Source organism: Rhinopithecus bieti, unplaced genomic scaffold (genome assembly GCF_001698545.2).
Source record: "Rhinopithecus bieti isolate Rb0 unplaced genomic scaffold, ASM169854v2 scaffold_11744, whole genome shotgun sequence".
Classification (NCBI taxonomy): Eukaryota; Metazoa; Chordata; class Mammalia; order Primates; family Cercopithecidae; genus Rhinopithecus; species Rhinopithecus bieti.
In genome coordinates this window covers 2,821,859-2,839,143 of record NW_016807094.1, presented here as the reverse complement: position 1 = coordinate 2,839,143, position 17,285 = coordinate 2,821,859, and the positions used below count along the sequence as shown (strand labels likewise).

The following is a 17,285-nucleotide window of genomic DNA, read 5'->3' as shown; positions in this document are numbered from 1 at the left end:
GCTGGGGAAATACTGAAAGCCTTTCCCCTAGGATCTAGAATATAACAAGGATGTTCATTTTCACCACTGTTATTCAGAATAGCGCTGGAAGTCTTAGATTAACAATCAGACAAAAAAAAAAAAAAAAAAAAAAAAAAAAAAAAAAAAAATTTAAATTTAAAAAACAAAGGTTTATTTTAAAAAAAAAAAGAGGAACATAGGGAAAAAAAAAAAAAAAAAAGATATATACTATAAATACCAAGAGTTATACTTAAGACAACAAAGGAGACATGATGGAATCATAAAAAATAATTAATCCAGAAGGCAGAAAAAGAGGAAAGGGGGAATGAAGAACACGTGGGATAAATAGAAAACAAATAGTAAGATGATATTCTCAAACCTAATTATATTATCAGTCACATTAAATATAAATGATCTAAATATTCTTAGTCAAAATGACTTTGAAAAAGAAGAAAGTCAGAGGACTAGCATTACCTAATTTCCATAACTACTATCAAGTTAATCAAAACAGTGAAGTACTTGCATAAAAACAGAAAAAGCAGCAGACTTCACACTCATCCTGCCCACCTACCAGCAGCTGGGCACAATTTTCCAAATGTGGGCTGATTGGGGTTCAGGAAGAAAATATGAGAAAATCATCTCATCTTTTACCTCTTTCTTTTTAATGACTATTTTTGTGCATGCTTCAACATAGACCTGAGTTTTCACTAGAATAGCTTCTTTATATCAGGACAAGAAGCTCTTCATATTTGGGGTCAGATGATTCTTTGTTGCAGGCGCTGCCCTACACATTGTAGGAGGTTTAGCCAAATATCTGGCCTCTATTCACTATTCACCCTGAGTTGTGACAACCGAGATGTCTCTAGACCTGGCCACAAGTTCCAGGGAGCAAAATGGCCCGAGTAAGAACCACAGCCTTACCAAATGCGTGAATACCATCAGTAGCCTTGGTCTTCTGCAACTTTTTGTTTTGATTTCTTTATACTATCTACTTACAAAAGTGTGTCAAACATAATAAAGCAAATACGCATGTACTAACCACTTGGGTTAAGAACACAAACACTCCCAGTACTTAGGACATTGCACACACCTCCCTGGTCACCTCCTTCCTGTTACTCCCTCACCTCCAGAGGGTCCCCCTATCCTGAGGCTTGCAATCATCACATCCTTGCTTTTCTTTCTAGTTTTGCCACCTATACGTTTTTCCCATAATGGTGTATTGCTTATTGCTGCCTGTTTGGGAACTTTATATAAGTGGAATCATTTTGTGTATTTCCTGTGTTACTCACTTCTTTGGTTCAACATTGTTCATTTGATGCAGCCATTGTGATGCCTAAAAATCTAGTTCATTCCTTTTTACTACTGCATAGAATTCTGCTACATGAACGTACCACACTCCCAGGATCTATTCCACCATGACAGGCACATGGACAGAGTCCAGGTTTTGCTGTTATCAACAGTGCTGCGATGCAGGTGGCTCCCAGGGGGATGTGCAAGAGTTTACACACGGTTCTCAAACTCCAGCATGCAGCAGAATCACCTGGAGAGCCTGGTAAGGCACAGGGGGTGGGCGCTGCCCCAGAGTGTCCAATTCACCAGGTCTGAGAGTGGGAGGAAGGGCTGGTCATTTGCATTTCAATCAACTTCCCAGGTGATACTGATGGACTGGTCTGCGGGCCACACTTTGAGAACCACCGTCTATTCCCAGAAGTGGAACTGTCAGATCACAAGACACACTGTGTTCTCCTTGACTGGAAAAGGCCAAGCTGCTTCTAAAGCAGGCGAGTATGAGTGAGGGAGAGTTCCTCCTGCCCCACACCCTGACATAATTACATCTCTTACAGCCAGACAAGAGATGCACGAGGGAGGGAAATGCAGAAAAATGTCAACAGTGGTATCAGGGTGGTGGAAAGGTGGTGGTCCTGTGTTTTTCCTAAATGATTCAATGTTTTAAAATATTGTTTGAAAATTGTTTAACATTGCCTAGGAAAACAGAGTCAGCCTGAAACAGACCAGTGATCCATGGTAATAGGAAACTGAGCACTCTGAGTGCCTGGACACTCCCTGCACTTACTCCTCTCAACAGCCATATAAAGCAAAGCCTATTATTCTCATTTGAGATATGGAAAACCAGGCTTATAACAGGAGGAATAACTGCCCACGATCACACAGCTGGGAGTGTCAGCATCGGGACCAACTCAGGTTGGACTGATTCTGGGGGCCATGATTGCTTCCCACCAAAAATATGTCAATTCTGGGTAAAAAATGCACCACGTGGCTTCCCTACAGAGATAATATCCTAATGATGCCCCACGGTTTGTAGCTTGAGACTGAATCATGATGTGGGCAGGAGAAACAAACCTAGTGCTCCTTGAACCCAGGGCCTGGGCCAATTCCTACATGAACCCATCAACAGCTCAGCCGGTGGCCCCAACCCCAGCAGCACCTCCACCCACAGTCGGCTAAGGCAATGAGTCTACACTTGGTTGTAAGCTGGCAAGTAGAGGGTCAGGATCTGCGTCCTGGCACAGGAGAGGTGAGAGAGCAGGCATCTCTGGGGCAGCAGCAGCAGCTCTGTAGAGAAGGGCAGCCTCGAGTGGACATGGCTCACATCACATGGATAGCGACTTTCAGAGAGCAACTTACCGAGCCCGGACTTTTCTGGGCCACGTCAGCATCTCCATTCAGTAATAGAGGGTGGGATGCAGCAGCTGGATCAGCTTTTACGATGTCCACTTCAGAAAGAACCATCTTCCTTCTTTCTAAAGTTAAGCTTAAAATAAAGCAGATGCCTATTCAACAGATAAGCAGCTGAGTGTCTTCAACCATGGAACCAAACCCACCACCAGAAGGGAAGGCCCCTGGGGGCGGGGACTCTGACTAGTTGTTCTTGGTGATGTCCCGAGCCTAGAAGAGTGCCTGGGACTCTTTATTCACAGAAAGAGAAACAGAGGGACCCAAAGAAGCCGAGGTCAGATGAAGACACACGCTGCCTCCCCGCTCAAGACGCTTCAAGAATATCCCTCTAGGCCTGGCGCCGTGGCTCACGCCTATAATCTCAGCACTTTGGGAGGCTGAGGTGGGTGGATCATGAGGTCAGGAGTTCAAGACCAGCCTGGCCAAGATGGTGAAAGTCGTCTCTACTAAAAATACAAAAAAATTAGCTGGGCATGGTGGCGGGCACCTGTAATCCCAACTACTCAGGGGGCTGAGACAAAGAATTGCTTGAATCCGGCAGGCAGAGGTTGCAGTGAGCTGAGATCGTGCTCCTGCACTCCAGCCTGGGTGACAGAGCAAGATGCCGTCTTAAAATAAAAAAAAAAATAAAAATAAAGAATATGCCTCTGTTCCCCAAAAGATTTTCTATGTATCTCCTGTCATAATTTTAGGCTGAATTTCAAAAATGTTTTCAGTATAAATTTGAATAGGATAACAAAGGACACAATTTCTGATGCAATTGTAATACAATTCAAACCTTTACATTTAAAGGCCGGGAGAGGTGGCGCACGCCTGTAATCCCAGCACTCTGGGAGACCAAGACGAGTGGATCACCTGAGGTCAGGAGTTCGAAGGTAGCTTGGCCAATATAGTGAAACCCTATCTCTACTAAAAATATAAAAACTATCTGAAGTAGTGGCACATGCCTGTAGTCCCAGCTACTTGGGAGGCTGAGGCAGGAGAATCACTTGAACCTGGGAGGTGGAGGTTGCAGTGAGCCGAGATCGCACCACTGCATTCCAGCCTGGATGACAGAGCAAGATTCTGTCTTAAAAACAACAACAAACAAAACAAAACTTTACATTTAAAATAAAATTGTTATAGAACTGTTTCCAGCGTAGCCAAGGGAATCCAAATATTATGGTAATTTGACACCCAAACCTTTAGTTTAAAAAACATGTGAGCTCTAAATCTTTTACGCTCTTTCTTTTGATCATCAATTTCACATTTTCATTCTTTTCTCCCATAAGTGGGGAAATGAAATGTCATTCATTTTACTCTCGAAAGCATGTAACTGCCTTATACTTGTCCGCACTACAAATACACATGTATTTGAAATTCGTTTTTAAAATGTTGTAGGACAAGTGTCTAAATACAAAATTTTACAGTGTCTAATAATCTTGGATAGAAGTAACTGAAAATCTTTCTCCTATGACTCAAAATAAATGTTATAGAAAATAGCATGCACCAACTTACCTCCAATATACGTTTCTTCAAATAAAAGTAACGTCAACAAGTTAGATGGTATCACTGAGCTGTTCTCCTGCACCTCCTTGAAATCAAGCAAAGTATACAAGACCCAAACCTGCAGAACACCCAAGAGTACCCACCCACCCAGTCCCATTCCCAAGGCTGAGAACCGTGCAAGTGCAGGAGGTCTGAAGCCGATTCCGATTTCCCAGAATCCTTTCCCTATGTTTTGACTATTTTAACTATTTTAACAGATGAATAAAGCACAGAGCTTTGCTGCAAATCTGCTGCCCAGATCAATAATATGTAAGGATGCTCTCCTTGCTTCTCCTCACCGGAACCTTCCCCGAGAGCCACATGATCTTTGTCAGTATCATGGGGGTTGAAGGGACAGGTTAAAACAAACTCATCACCTCTGCTGGTCGCCCTGCTCTGTAACATATCTAGCTGCATACCTGAGCCAATGCCATTTCTCCTGTCACACTGGAGTTCACAGAAACGCCCATGTCAGGAAGGTGGGGAAGCGCTGCCACAGGTTCATGCTGCCTTGGCTAATAGAACACATCCCTGACGCCAATACTTAAAACTATCCTTTTCTGTCTCCCTTCCCCGGGTTTAAACGCTTCCAGGACAGGCATCCTTGTTTGATTTGGATGGGAAGGAAGGAATGTATTCCTTTTTTTTTTTTTTTTTTTTTTTTGAGACAGAGTCTTGCTTTGTTACCAGGCTGGAGTGCAGTGGCGCGATCTTGGCTCATTGCAATCTCCACCTCCCGGGTTCAAGCGATTCTCCTGCCTCAGCCTCCTGAGTAGCTGGGACTACAGGCGTCCGCCACCGCGCCCAGCTAATTTTTTGTATTTTTTTAGTAGAGATGGGATTTCCCAGTGTTAGCCAGGATGGTCTCAATCTCCTGACCTCGTGATCCGCCTGCCTCTTTTGTCAGGTAGGAGTGGAATGGTTACAAAAGGCAATCCACTGTAAACAGTACTTCTGGAGTCTGACAATCTGGAAATTTATTCCCTAAAACTCCCATTATCATGTGCCCAGGGCATCCCAGGCTCCATACCAAAGACCACCACTTCATCTGCCTCTCAGAAGTGCCAGTCTTCTGGGCTATGGTTGCCTCAGTTGGACTTTCTGCAGCCAGATACGGAGCATCATTGAGACCAGGACTTGCACCTCATGACCACGGACTCCACTCAGTCAGCTGAAACAGGACTTGGTGAGTAGATTCCCTTCCCTAATTTGTTTCATCAATTGAGATTCTCTGAAAGCTAAACCTTATGGGTTTTGTCTGTAAACCATAAACGTTTGTACCTTTCCCTGATCGTTCGAAACATCAGTTTGGATTTCAGGGACAGGGCAGTCTCGGGAGTTCAAACTGGTTTCTTATTCCTCCATGGAGCTCGGCATCCAGCTGCAGTCTTCAAACTAAACCAGCTCTGGCCTTGGAAGAGCCAAGAGGTGGTGACTCCTAGCTCTCCATCCCAAAATGCTCCTAAAATGTCTCAGCTGCACCCTGTGTTTGCAGAGGAGGCTGCAGGGAGCCTGGACATGCCTCCCACCTCTCTCTTTTCCAGTCCTCCATCCACTCGCCACTGCACAGCCCCACTGGTCAGAGCCTGAGGTGTTAGGTGGGCATGGATGGGGTTATGCACCAGGCTCTTCTCACATCCTGAGCAACTGCCCCTGTGCAAGGGCTTCCTTCCATCCCTGCCCAGGGCAAGTTTGTGCCCATGACATATAATGACTTGTGACTCTAATGTCTCAAAATGGAGGCACTCGTATTAGGTGGCATTAAGCCCACAGGAGGTTTTTTTCTTTAGAAACTATAAACATACATGTTTCTCACTTTCGCTCTTAGTAAAGGGAGTTTTCCTTCAAAGTGGTAAGCATGTGTGTGGTAGACTAAGGGGATGAGGGAACACTTGCTGTGGCCCAACGCCACCAGAGACCCCAGTGGATAAGGACCCGGTGGCACGCACACCCACGGAGGATCGCAAAAGCAGCAAGGGACTGGCAATGTCTGAAGCATTTTGAGAATCTTGGCAGTGAGATTTCGGAAAGCTTCTTCCTGACTTTGGCAGCTGGGCAGCCCAAGACGAGGCCCCTGGAGGAACAGATTTCCCTCCACCACCCAGCACTAGAGAGGGACTTCCGATTCCCTAGAGTGGCTGTCAGTGGGCTGGCCTCCAGAGCCTCCACTGTGGGTCCTTACCCTAATCACTCCCTTTAATCATTGCACTGTGAATGTCTGCTCAATTGTGTGTGTGAATCTCTCACAATAAATCCTGAATTTGAGAATCACTCAATGCCTACTGGGTCATCCTGAAACCTTTTGGGAAAGTGACAGCACAAAGCTGGAGGAAACCTGGTTAACAGTTAAAATGAACCTGACTGGGTGCAGTGGCTCATGCCTGTAATCCCAGTACTTTGGGAAGCCAAGGTGGATGGATCTCTTGAGGCCAGGAGTTTGAAACCAGCCTGGCCAACATGGTGAAACATTGTCTCTACTAAAAAGATACAAATTAGCCAGGTGTCATGAAGTGTGCCTGTAAACCCAGCTACTGGGGAGACTGAGGCACCAGAATCGCTTGAACCTGGGAGGCGGAGGTTGCAGTGAGCTGAGATGGCACCACTGCATTCCAGCATGGACAAGAGTGGGACCCTGTCTCAAATTAAAAAAAAAACAAAAAAAAAAACCCAACAGCCCACTTCATTTCTGCTGTCCCTTGGAATGGTGGTGGCTGGATGGCGGCCTTCTCCACTCCAGAGTTCAGGGAGCAGGAGTTTTCCTGTAGCCTCCAGACCCAGAAACGATCTCCCAGCAGTGTGGCCACAGAATTCCTGCAGTGAGGGTGGAGGTGGCATCCAGGGTTGCCAGGGGGTTTCTCTCCTTGTGGGGAAGCTTCCTCAGCTCAGACCCCATAGAGGAGCAGGGATGGGAGGTAGGATTCAGCCCCCTTCCTCTCCCAAAACCCCTAATAAGCACCACCTACTACCAACGTTCTAGGAAATACCTAAGATGCAAGAGTCTACCACTTTCCCAACATAATCCAGTCTAGTTTTTTCTTTCATATACTTTTAAGTTCTGGGGTACATGTGCAGAACGTGCAAGTTTGCTACATAGGTAATACATGTGCCAATCCAGTCTAGTTTTAAAACTAACTCTTGCATGACTGACATTCACCTTTTCTTCTGAAAGCGTTTTTCCCCCAAACCCCACTAGCATTTAAATTTGTTATGAATAAAAGAGAGAACATCTTGCACTTTAGACCAAATGCACTGCTACCTACCAAAGCCCCTGAGCTGGGTGAGCAGGTGGGCGGCAGGGGCGCGAGGGCGACGCTGGGATTCCTGGCCGGCAACTGCGGTCCAAGGCTGAAAGATGACAGAGCCATTTTAGGAGTCCTTTGAGACTGATGACACCGGGGGTGGAGGTAGACGCGTGGTTAGCATCACTCCACTCCACTTCCCAATAACAAACGTGATTTAAAATTTGACCAAATAACTTGGGCCATCCCAATTGCCCAGCTCCGCAGTCACCCGCTGTTAGTGTTGATAGGGTGGGGGCGCAGGTCTCAGCTGTGCGCGGGCTCCTTCTGCCACCCCCGGGACTGTCCTGCCTCCCTTCGTCCACCGCACCCACTCCACGACCCCGGCCAACTACGCTGGACCCCGAGGGTGCGTCGGCCCCACGCGCCGGGGAGGCCCCAGGCATCGCATCCACTGGGGCAGTTGCGGCGGGGAGCAGGGGGCAGCGGTCTTCCCGCGCAGGCCCCATCTTGGCCCAGCTCGGAACCCCCTTAATTCAACAGGATTAGCGAGGACTCCTTGAACCTTCCCTCCCCAGCGACCTCCGCACTCTGACTTGGGTTTGCTTTGGCGCGTTCGCAGGAAACAGAAGTCGACGGAAAGCGGTGGTCGGCGTTCGGGTGGGCTCGTGGCCCGCGCAGCCGTGGATCTGAAACTTTCCCGGCGCCCTTTCCCGCTTACTAGAGTCCCTCGGAAACCTCCCCCGAGCCCCGTCCCCCAACCCTTCCCAACCTCTCCTGCAGGAAGGCCGCGGGTTAGAGGGGGGGGGTGTGTCTGATGAGTCATCAGGAGCCTGGGCAGCCTGGTGGAAATCAGAATCAGGCGTGCTCCGAGCCCGCCCATCAGCGCCCTTGCTACTATTATTATGATATTAGTTACTAGCAGCCGAGAAGATGCCCCCGCCGTGCCCGTGCTCCGGAGTGCTAGTCTCCGCCACGAAAGCCGCTCTCCCAATGCCCGTTTCCGCGCTCCTAGCGTGGTTTCTGGGCGCTACCCCCAGAAGCTGCACTCACCGGTCCCTGCGCAGTGCGGGAGTGCGGCCTCCCGTCTAGCTCCGCCGCTTTTACCCGGCGCCCCGCCCCGCCCCGCCCCGCCCCGCCCCGCGCCGCGAAGAAATGAAACTCACAGACCCCGTGCTGAGGGCGGCTCCGGGCTCAGAAACGAAACCTAACTCCCGGCCGCGCACCGGCAGCACGTGCCTCCCGGGAACTCGCGGGAGACGCAGGTTCTCAGGCCCGAACCCAGGCCTGCTGAATCAGGAGCTCGTTTCATCAGGCCCGTCTGAGGATCCAGAGGCTCCCTAAGGGCCCGGAGTCATCCAAGCCTGCACATATCCTTGAACCTAGGCATGCCCTCCCCCCGCCCCCGTCGGTTTTGAAAACAGATGCATTGGTAATTGGGGGTCTTCAGTTCCTGCCCAGGGCTCACTGGGATGATCCCAGCACCAGCAGGGATTCCCAGGCATTGTGTGCCAATGGTTGCAGCGCCCCTATTGTCCTGAACTCCGTCCAGCACTCCCACCCCCAACCCCCCTTCATCAGGCACACCCATATCATCTTCCTCCTTTCCTACTTCTAGGCCTCCCTGGAGTTTGGCTCATCTGGTCTCTCCAGGGTGGAAACGGTGTGTGGAAGGAAAATAAAATAAAATAGTAATAATAAAGTTTAAAATAATAAACATAGGTAATAGTCAACATTTAGTATAAGCTAGTTAGAAGTAAGACATAGGCTTAAATTTTAAGCAGCCTCTCCCAGCACTGCTAACAAGTTGCAGATGCAAGCTTATCTCGAAAGCTTATCACCTGCCTCCGGACCCCAGCCTTGTCCAGCTTAGAGGATGAGTAGTCAAGATAACTAAATCGCCAATTTCCTCAGAATTGTCACGGGTTAAGTAATTTACTGTCTTTGCCTGAAACCTGTATCCTACCTTGTTTTTCCTGTCTCAAAGGACAAATAAGCAAGCTGCTTTCTTTGTTGGGGTCGGCAATCATTTGGGGCATGAGCCTGCTGTGAGCCCGGGTGCCTGAATTAAAAGTTCTCTTTTGGTCTCCAAAGGTCTCTTTGTCTTCCTTGGATAGAGTTTTACTGCAACAAGTGAAAGGGTTTGGGGAGGGCTGAGTCAAGCAGACCCATGGGTGGCCCTCCCTTTGGGAGCTCCCATTCCCGGCTAACTGGCTGTTGAGTGGGAGATGGCATTTCCCTTTGGGAGCGGTTGGCATCCCACCTCCATTCTCCTTTGCTCAGCTCAGAGTCCCTTACAAGCCCCCGCTAAAGACTTCCATGATGGGACTTCCTGCCCCAGCTTTAGGTCCTGGGGTCAGGGGCAACCTGGATGGAATCAAATTCAATACTGCTGTACCTACAAGTGGGGGAGGAGCCCCCCAGCCCGCTCCCTGTGCTGAAGTCTATTTTGCTTTGCAGGATCCACTCCTAGGGCTGGGCAACCCCATCCAAGGGGTTCTTCATCCAAGGGGTTCATCCAAGGGGAACACAAGTTCTCCCAGGAATCAGCAATGACCTCACCTCAACACACACACACACACACTCATCCCCTCTAGGCCTGTTACTTCCTGTTCAAGAACCCAGGCAACAGCACATCCTGGGGGGCTGTGAGCAGGCTGGGCTGATGCTTTCTGAAGCAGGAACAGTGCCTTGGGAATGCAGGGTAGGTGTGAGCAGAGCTGGCACTCGTGAACAGACATTTAGTGATGCTGCTGCTGCCTCCAACAGTGGGAAGCTTCCCTCAGGGCCCTTGTTCACAAACAAAATCAGTAAGAGCTGCAGGCAACTGAAAATCAGATAGAGGCACAGCTTCAGCCAGGGCAGGACGCGGAAGGGCAGTGAGGCACCCTGCCCAGGAAAGAGCACACATAGCTCACTCCCAGTTGGTGCAATGCCTCCTTAAGTTTTAACGCCCTAGGCACTTCCCTTGACCACCCCAGTCCCTCCCTGGCCTTAGATTTTGGTGCTTCATTGCCTCTAATATGCATATGATATGGCAGGGCCCTGGGGAGCACAGGTGATTGTTTTGGGGTGTAATTCAGCAGTCATACAATAATAGCTCATGTCTACTGAGCATGTAGTATGTGTTAGGTGTCAGAGAGAGACAGGACTAGCTGGATTTCCTAGGCCAACTAAGAATCCCTAAGCGTAGCTGGGAAAGTGACCATGTCCACCTTTAAACACGGGGCTTGCAACTTAGCCCACACCCAACCAATCAGGTAGTAAAGAGAGTTCACTAAAATGCTAATTAGGCAAAAACAGGAGGTAAAGAAAGAGCCAATCATCTATTGCCTGAGAGCACGGGGAGGGACAGTGATCGGGATATAAACCCAGGCATTTGAGCCGGCAATAGCAACCCCCTTTGGGTCCCCTCCCATTTTACGGGAGCTCTGTTTTCACTCTATTAAATCTTGCAACTGCAGTCTTTTGGTCATGTTTGTTATGGCTCGAGCTAAGCTTTCACTTGCCGTCCACCACTGCTGTTTGCCACCACCCCTCCAGATCCAGCAGGGTGTCCCCTGTGCTCCTGATCCAGAGAGGCGCCCATTGCTGCTCCTAGTCGGGCTAAAGGCTCGCCATTGTTCCTGCATGGCTAAGTGCCCAGGCTGGTCCTAATCGAGAACACTCACCGCATGCCCCAAGATTCCATTCCTTGGAATCTGTGAGGCCAAGAACCCCAGGTCAGAGAACAAGAGGCTTGCCGCCATCTTAGAAGCGGCCCGCCATCATCTTGGGAGCTCTAAAAACAAGGACCACCGGGTAATATCAGCTAGAGGGACTCGTGTGCACTCACTCACCTTAACAGCCACCCTCCCAGAGGAGTAGGATTATCACACCATGTTCTCCATGAGAAGACTGAGGCCTAAGGAGCTGGGTTCTATACTGGTAGAGCTATGGTTCCAATCCAGGTGATTATTCTCCAAACCTGTGCTCTTCAGCACCTCCTCGCTGTGCTGAAATCAAGAGGCAGCTTCTGTACTTAGGAAGCTCACAACCTCCCACCTGCATTGCAGGGGGTGTGCGCTCTACTAAACAAACAGCAGTTACTCTTTTTTTTTTTTTTTCCTACCAGATAAGTTTCACACTCTTATACTTTGAGAATGGCCCTCTGTTCTTCCAGGCAACTTCTGATCCAGTCTCAGTCCTCCCTTGCCATCCCTGAACTCAGCACCCAGGTCACACTCAGAGGCTTTGTTGATGCCCGTCCCTCTGCCAGGCTGCCCTCTGTCCACAGGCTCAAAGGGAAATTTATCTCCCTTGCCTGAAGTAGAGGAGTAAGAGAATGGCTACTCCACAAAGCAACCCTGAAGGCTGCTGGTTGACCATTTTTATGGTTATTCTTGATTATATGCTAAGCAAGGGGTGGATTATTCATGCCTTCCCTTTTTAGACCATATAGGGTAACTTCCTGATGTTGTCATGGCATTTGTAAACTGTCATGACGCTGGTGGGAGTGTAAAGATGAGCACCACCACCGGTCACTCTTGTGGCCATCTTGGTTGGGGTGAGTTTTTGACCAGCTTCTTTATTGCAACCTGTTTTATGAGCAAGGTCCTTATGACCTTTATGACCTTGTGCTGACCTCCTATCTCACCCAGTGACTCAGAATGCCTTACCCGTCTGGGAATGCAGCCCAGTAGGTATCAGCCTCGTTTTACTAGCTCCTATTTAAGATGGAGTTGCTCTGGATGCGCCTCTGACAACAGGGATCTGTTTGGGAAAAAGAATGGCAGTGTTGATGGCTCAGTTCCCAGGCTTGATGTTTCCCTTGGCATAAGGGGTTTGGGGGTCCTGAGATGTTATTTTCTTTTGCACACCTGTCCTCCTCCAGGCCCAGGTGGACTTACATGCCTGACACCACAGGCTCCTGGGCGGGCAGGGCCCAGTGGAGCCTGGCCTTGTGGCACTGGCCTGGCCTCTGCTACCAGGCTGAGGACCGGGTCAACCGGCAGCCCCAGGCCCACGCTGGGTGCCACTGCACTTGGGATCCAGGCACAGCATGGTTTGGTGCTCCTGGAATGAATGAATGGGGAATCGGAAGGCCGGCCCTGGTCCTGCAAAACGGGCCTCAGGGTTCTCCACTGGGCTGGCTTCTCCCTGCGCTCCCTGCCCCCATCGCGAATTTCCCAGACAATTCAGTTTCGGTTTCATTTCTGCTCCCTGGTTTCCAGAAAAGAAAAGTCAAATTGTATGACTTCAGGCTTCAGAATCCAGGGGGCGGGGAAGAAGGGGGCGGTGCCACGAGGAGGGGGTGGTGTTGCTCACAAACGCCACTGGCACCTCCCCCAGCTTGGACTCCGTTGTGCTGGGCCGCGGAGGGGGGCTGTCGCGGAACGGTGGAGCATCCCATAACCTGCCAACCTGCCAACCTGCCCATCCTCCTGGCTGCATTGCCTGCAAGTCCGTCCGCCTGCCAGCACCCCCGGCCCCGCCTCTGCCCCCACCCCTGCCCGCTTTGTCCTGCCTGGGCGCGAGTACAGGGACTGGTTTCCTTTGCCTCGTTTCGTTTCCTCTTCTGTGCGTGTGGTATAGATCCGTGCTTCTCAAAGGGTGGCTCCTGGAACAGTAGCATTGGCTTCACCTGGGAAATTATTAGAAATGAAGGGTCCGGGGCCATCCCAAGACCCCTGCATTAGCACCCGTATTTTAAGGGCCTGCCTCAGGTGACCCCTTGGCAACGGGGCATGAGACCGCTGGCGTCTGCTGCGGTTGCTCTTGGCCCTTAAGGTCAAGGTGGGACTGTTTCTTCATGTCTGCCTGGGGCCCACCAGAGAGCCCTGCCGGGAGGAGCAGAGGCTGAAATCCTTTCATACTGGTGAGCTTTAGAGAGCCGAGGTGGGGGCAGCAGGACCTGGGTTCAGGCATTGTGTACAAGTGGCCCAGCTACTGAAGGAAAGTAAAATATTTTATCCCAAAATCTTTTAAAAAAAATTTTTTTTTTTATTTTGAGATGGAGTCTCACTCTGTCATCTAGGCTGGAGTGCAGTGGGGGTGATCTCGGCTCATTGCAATCTTGACGTCCTGGGTTCAAGCGATTCTCCTGCCTCAGCCTCCGGAGTAGCTGGGACTACAGGCCTGCGCCACCACGCCTGGCTAGTTTTTGTATTTTTAGTAGAGACAGGGTTTCACCATGTTGGCCAGGCTGGCCTCTAACTCCTGACTTCAGCTGATCCACACGCCTCCTAAAGTGCTGGGATTACAGGCATGAGCCACCATGCCTGGCCCAAAAGCTATTTCTTTCACATATTTTGAGATGGCTGCTCAGAAAGCCAGCCCACAGAAGCACCCCTGCGGAACTGTCTTGCCTGGGGAAGATTTGCATCTTAGAGGGTCTGCACTGAGGTGGCCAGGCTTGCTTTCCTTTCCCTTGTCGGGATCTAGGAAGGGAGAACTGAAAGCCTGACCCCTTTAAAGGTCTGATAGAGGCTGGACATGGTGGCTTACCCCTGTAATCCCAGCACTTTGGTAGGCCAAGGTGGGTAGATCATGAGGTCAGGAGTTCAAGACCAGTCTGGCCAACATAGTGAAACCCTGTCTCTACTAAAAATACAAAAATTAGCCAGGTGTGCACCTGTAATCCCAGCTACTCGGGAGGCTGAGGCAGGAGAATCATGTGAACCAGGGAGGCAGAGGTTGCAGTGAGCTGAGATCACACCATTGCACTCAAGCCTGGGCGACAGTGCGAGACTCCGTCTCAAAAAAAAAAAAAAAAAGAAAAGGTCTAATAGAAACAGTCACCATCTATTCTCCCTGAGGGTTGTTCCCTGGTGGGTTTCTCCTAGGTAACAAGACCACCTTTGCCAGCCAGGCCTCCTCTTCTCCCTCTCCCATAGACTGTTTTGCCACCATCCAGGCACATTCTTTTTTCTTTTTTTTTTAAGGATTTTTTTTTAAACTTATTTTATTCAAGGGCACATGTGAAAGTTTGTTATATTGGTAAACTCGTGTAAGAGGGTTTGTTGTACAGATTTCATCAACCAGGTATAAATTGTTCCTCTTTCCACTCCCACCTCCACCCTCAAGCCGACCTCAGTGTCTGTTGTTCCCTCTGTGTTCGTGAGTTCTCATTTCGCTCCCACTACTAAGTGAGACTGTCTGGAGTTTGTTCCTTCCAGTAGGTTTGTGGTCTCGCTGACTTCAAGAATGGAGCCGCAGACCTTCGTGGTGAGTGTTACAGCTCTTAAAGATGGCACAGACCCAAAGAGTGAGCAGCAGCAAGATTTGTTGTGAACAGCAAAAGAACAAAGCTTCTACAGCATGGAAGGGGAGCAAGTGGGTTGCCGCTGCTGGCTAGCGGGTGGCCAGCTTTTATTCCCTTATTTGTCCCTGCCCATGTCCTGCTGATTGGTCCATTTTACAGAGCACTGATTAATCCATTTTACAAACCTCTAGCTAGCTGCAGAGCACTGACTGGTGCATTTTTACAAAACACTGATTGGTGAATTTTACAAACTTCTAACTAGCTACAGAATGCTGATTGGTGTGTTTTTACAGAGCACTGATTGGTGCATTTTATAAACCTCTTGTAAGACAGAAAAGTTCTCCAAGTCCTCACTGGACCCAGGAAGTCCAGCTGGCTTCACCTCTCAAGACCACGTGGTATTTGGTTTTCTGTTCCTGCATTACTTTCAAGCTACCGTTCTTCTGTAACCTCAAGATGGTGTGTAAGCTTCTGCACGCCATGGCTGGAGAGGTAGCTGGCGGGGAGGTGGCAGGGCGAGGTGGAGATAATCAATCCGTGGTTCTCCCCTGTGAGCACCTCCGTAAATGAGTATGCCTTTTCTCCAATTCATCTGCCTTCTCTGTATTGATGTTTCATGACTCTTCAGAGGGTGGAGGGGGAGTTTTCCCTTGGCCCCTGACCCATCAACACTGGTGTTTACAATACTGGGAAAAGTCTGCTGGCCCTTCCCAAATCATTTTTTTCCCAGATAGGAGCAGCTGTCCACTGGCATTCACGCAAAGGAAAGAAGTAGTGCACTGTGGTAAATCCCATTACATCAGGATTCAGTGAGCACAAAAACATCCCCTCCCTTGCCTTTCTTTCCTTGCTCTGTCTCCTCCCTTCTTCACCTCTTCCCTTTCTTTCTCTACAAACACTTACTGGGCCCCATGCTGGCTTCAAGGCTGGATGTTCATGGTATGCAAATGAGTAAGACAAAGTTACTGCCCCTAAGGAGACAGGTGGGGGGCACGGGTGAGCAAGGAAGGAGTGAGTTGCTAGGAGCTGGAGCTAAGTACTACTCTTGGGGCTCATTCCAGAAGCTGGGAGCTCAGGAGACAGACTTTGAGGGGGTCCTGGGAGCAGTGGCCAAGAGGAAAGTGTTCAGGAAGGATTCATGGAGGAAGTGAATAGCCCACTTCAAAAGCTCATTTTCCATTTCCTGATACACAGGAGTTACGGTGAAAAGTAGAGCATGTTAATGCTTTCCTTGAGCTGGGCTTCCAGCTACTCTGGAGGCCAAGGTGGGAGGATTCCTTGAGCCCAGGAGGGTGCAATGAGCTATGTTCACACCACTGCACTCTAATTTGGGCTACAGAGTAAGGCCCCAAATTAGAAAAATAAAAAATAAAAATAACAAAAACAAAACTTTCCTTGATCCTTGTTCGTGTCACAGATGTGAGGGCAACTAAGCCCTGAAAGCTCAGCTCTGTGCTCTAGATTTCTGTACCCTGCAGTGCCAGGCACATGCTAGGCACTCAGCACATGTTCGAGGGGTGCTCAGGTGAGGTTGAGCTTGAAGGCTCACAGTGATGAGAGAAGAGCTCAGCTAAGGGTCAGGGTCTTGCCCCCAGGGAGATCCAGAACTGATATTTCAGATTGTGGCCATCTCTTCTTTATTCCTGCTCCTTCTACCTGAAATATAAGTGCCTACAGGTGCCATCCCAAGTTTGGTATTTCACAGCATTCTCCAGTACTAATATGGATGAATGCCCATGAAGTTTATCCAGTAGAAATTGGGCTTACCTAACCAGTTTCCAAGCAGCTACAATCAGAGGTGCTGCAGGCACAGGCAGCCAGGCAGCCTTTCTCCGTTGTTCTTGAAAAAAAGAAAACTTGTATCCAAAGAATGCAAGGCTTTTTAAATTGTCAGGCCCAGAGAGACATTAAAATAAGACAGCAACCTCTCCCTACTCCCCGCTTTCAGCTGTGTGTTCATCTCTTGAAACCTCTTACTATTGCCACAGGTATTAATAGCTATGGATTAACCTAATAATGCCACACTGGACACTGTAACCCACACCCTTTAGCTTAATAACGTATAGCCAATCACTCTAGTATGGTTTGGCTCTGTGTCCCCACCCAAATCTCATCTTGTAACTCCCGTAATTCCCTCTGGTTGTGGGAGGGACCCAGTGGGAGATGATTGAATCTTGGGGGCGGGTCTTTCTGAAGGGGTGGCCTGCCCCTCCACACCTTTGGGTGCTTCTCGTTAGGTGGAACGAGAGACTTGAGAAAAGAAATAAGACACAGAGACAAAGTATAGAGAAAGAAAAGCGGGGCCCAGGGGACCGGTGCTGTGCTTACAGAGGACCCACACCGGCACCGGTCTCTGAGTTCCCTCAGTATTTATTGCTCAAAAGATAAGGGAGTAAATCAGCAGTAAGACATACAGATACACGGAGATGTTCCATTTCCCAGGGACGGGCAGGAGACAGATGTTTTTCTTTTACTGAGATTTAAGAGAATGGTGATGGCCTTTAACCACAAGCAGCCTTTAGGCATTTGTTTAACAAAGCACATTCCTTACAGCCCAAAATCCTTTAAACCTTAAATCA

At 49.1% G+C, this 17,285-nt stretch overlaps 1 protein-coding gene across 1 annotated transcript in view; it reads right to left on the bottom strand.

Annotated features, from left to right (window-relative positions):
* The window catches only part of MX1 (MX dynamin like GTPase 1), a 34,485-nt gene extending 26,916 nt beyond the window's left edge, over positions 1-7,569 (bottom strand). The window contains 3 exon segments of the mRNA XM_017880224.1: positions 2,647-2,792; positions 4,195-4,270; positions 7,485-7,569. Of these exon segments, the coding sequence (XP_017735713.1) occupies positions 2,647-2,751 (105 nt within the window). The 5' untranslated portion in view covers positions 2,752-2,792; positions 4,195-4,270; positions 7,485-7,569.
* Between the last annotated feature and the right edge of the window lie 9,716 nt (positions 7,570-17,285).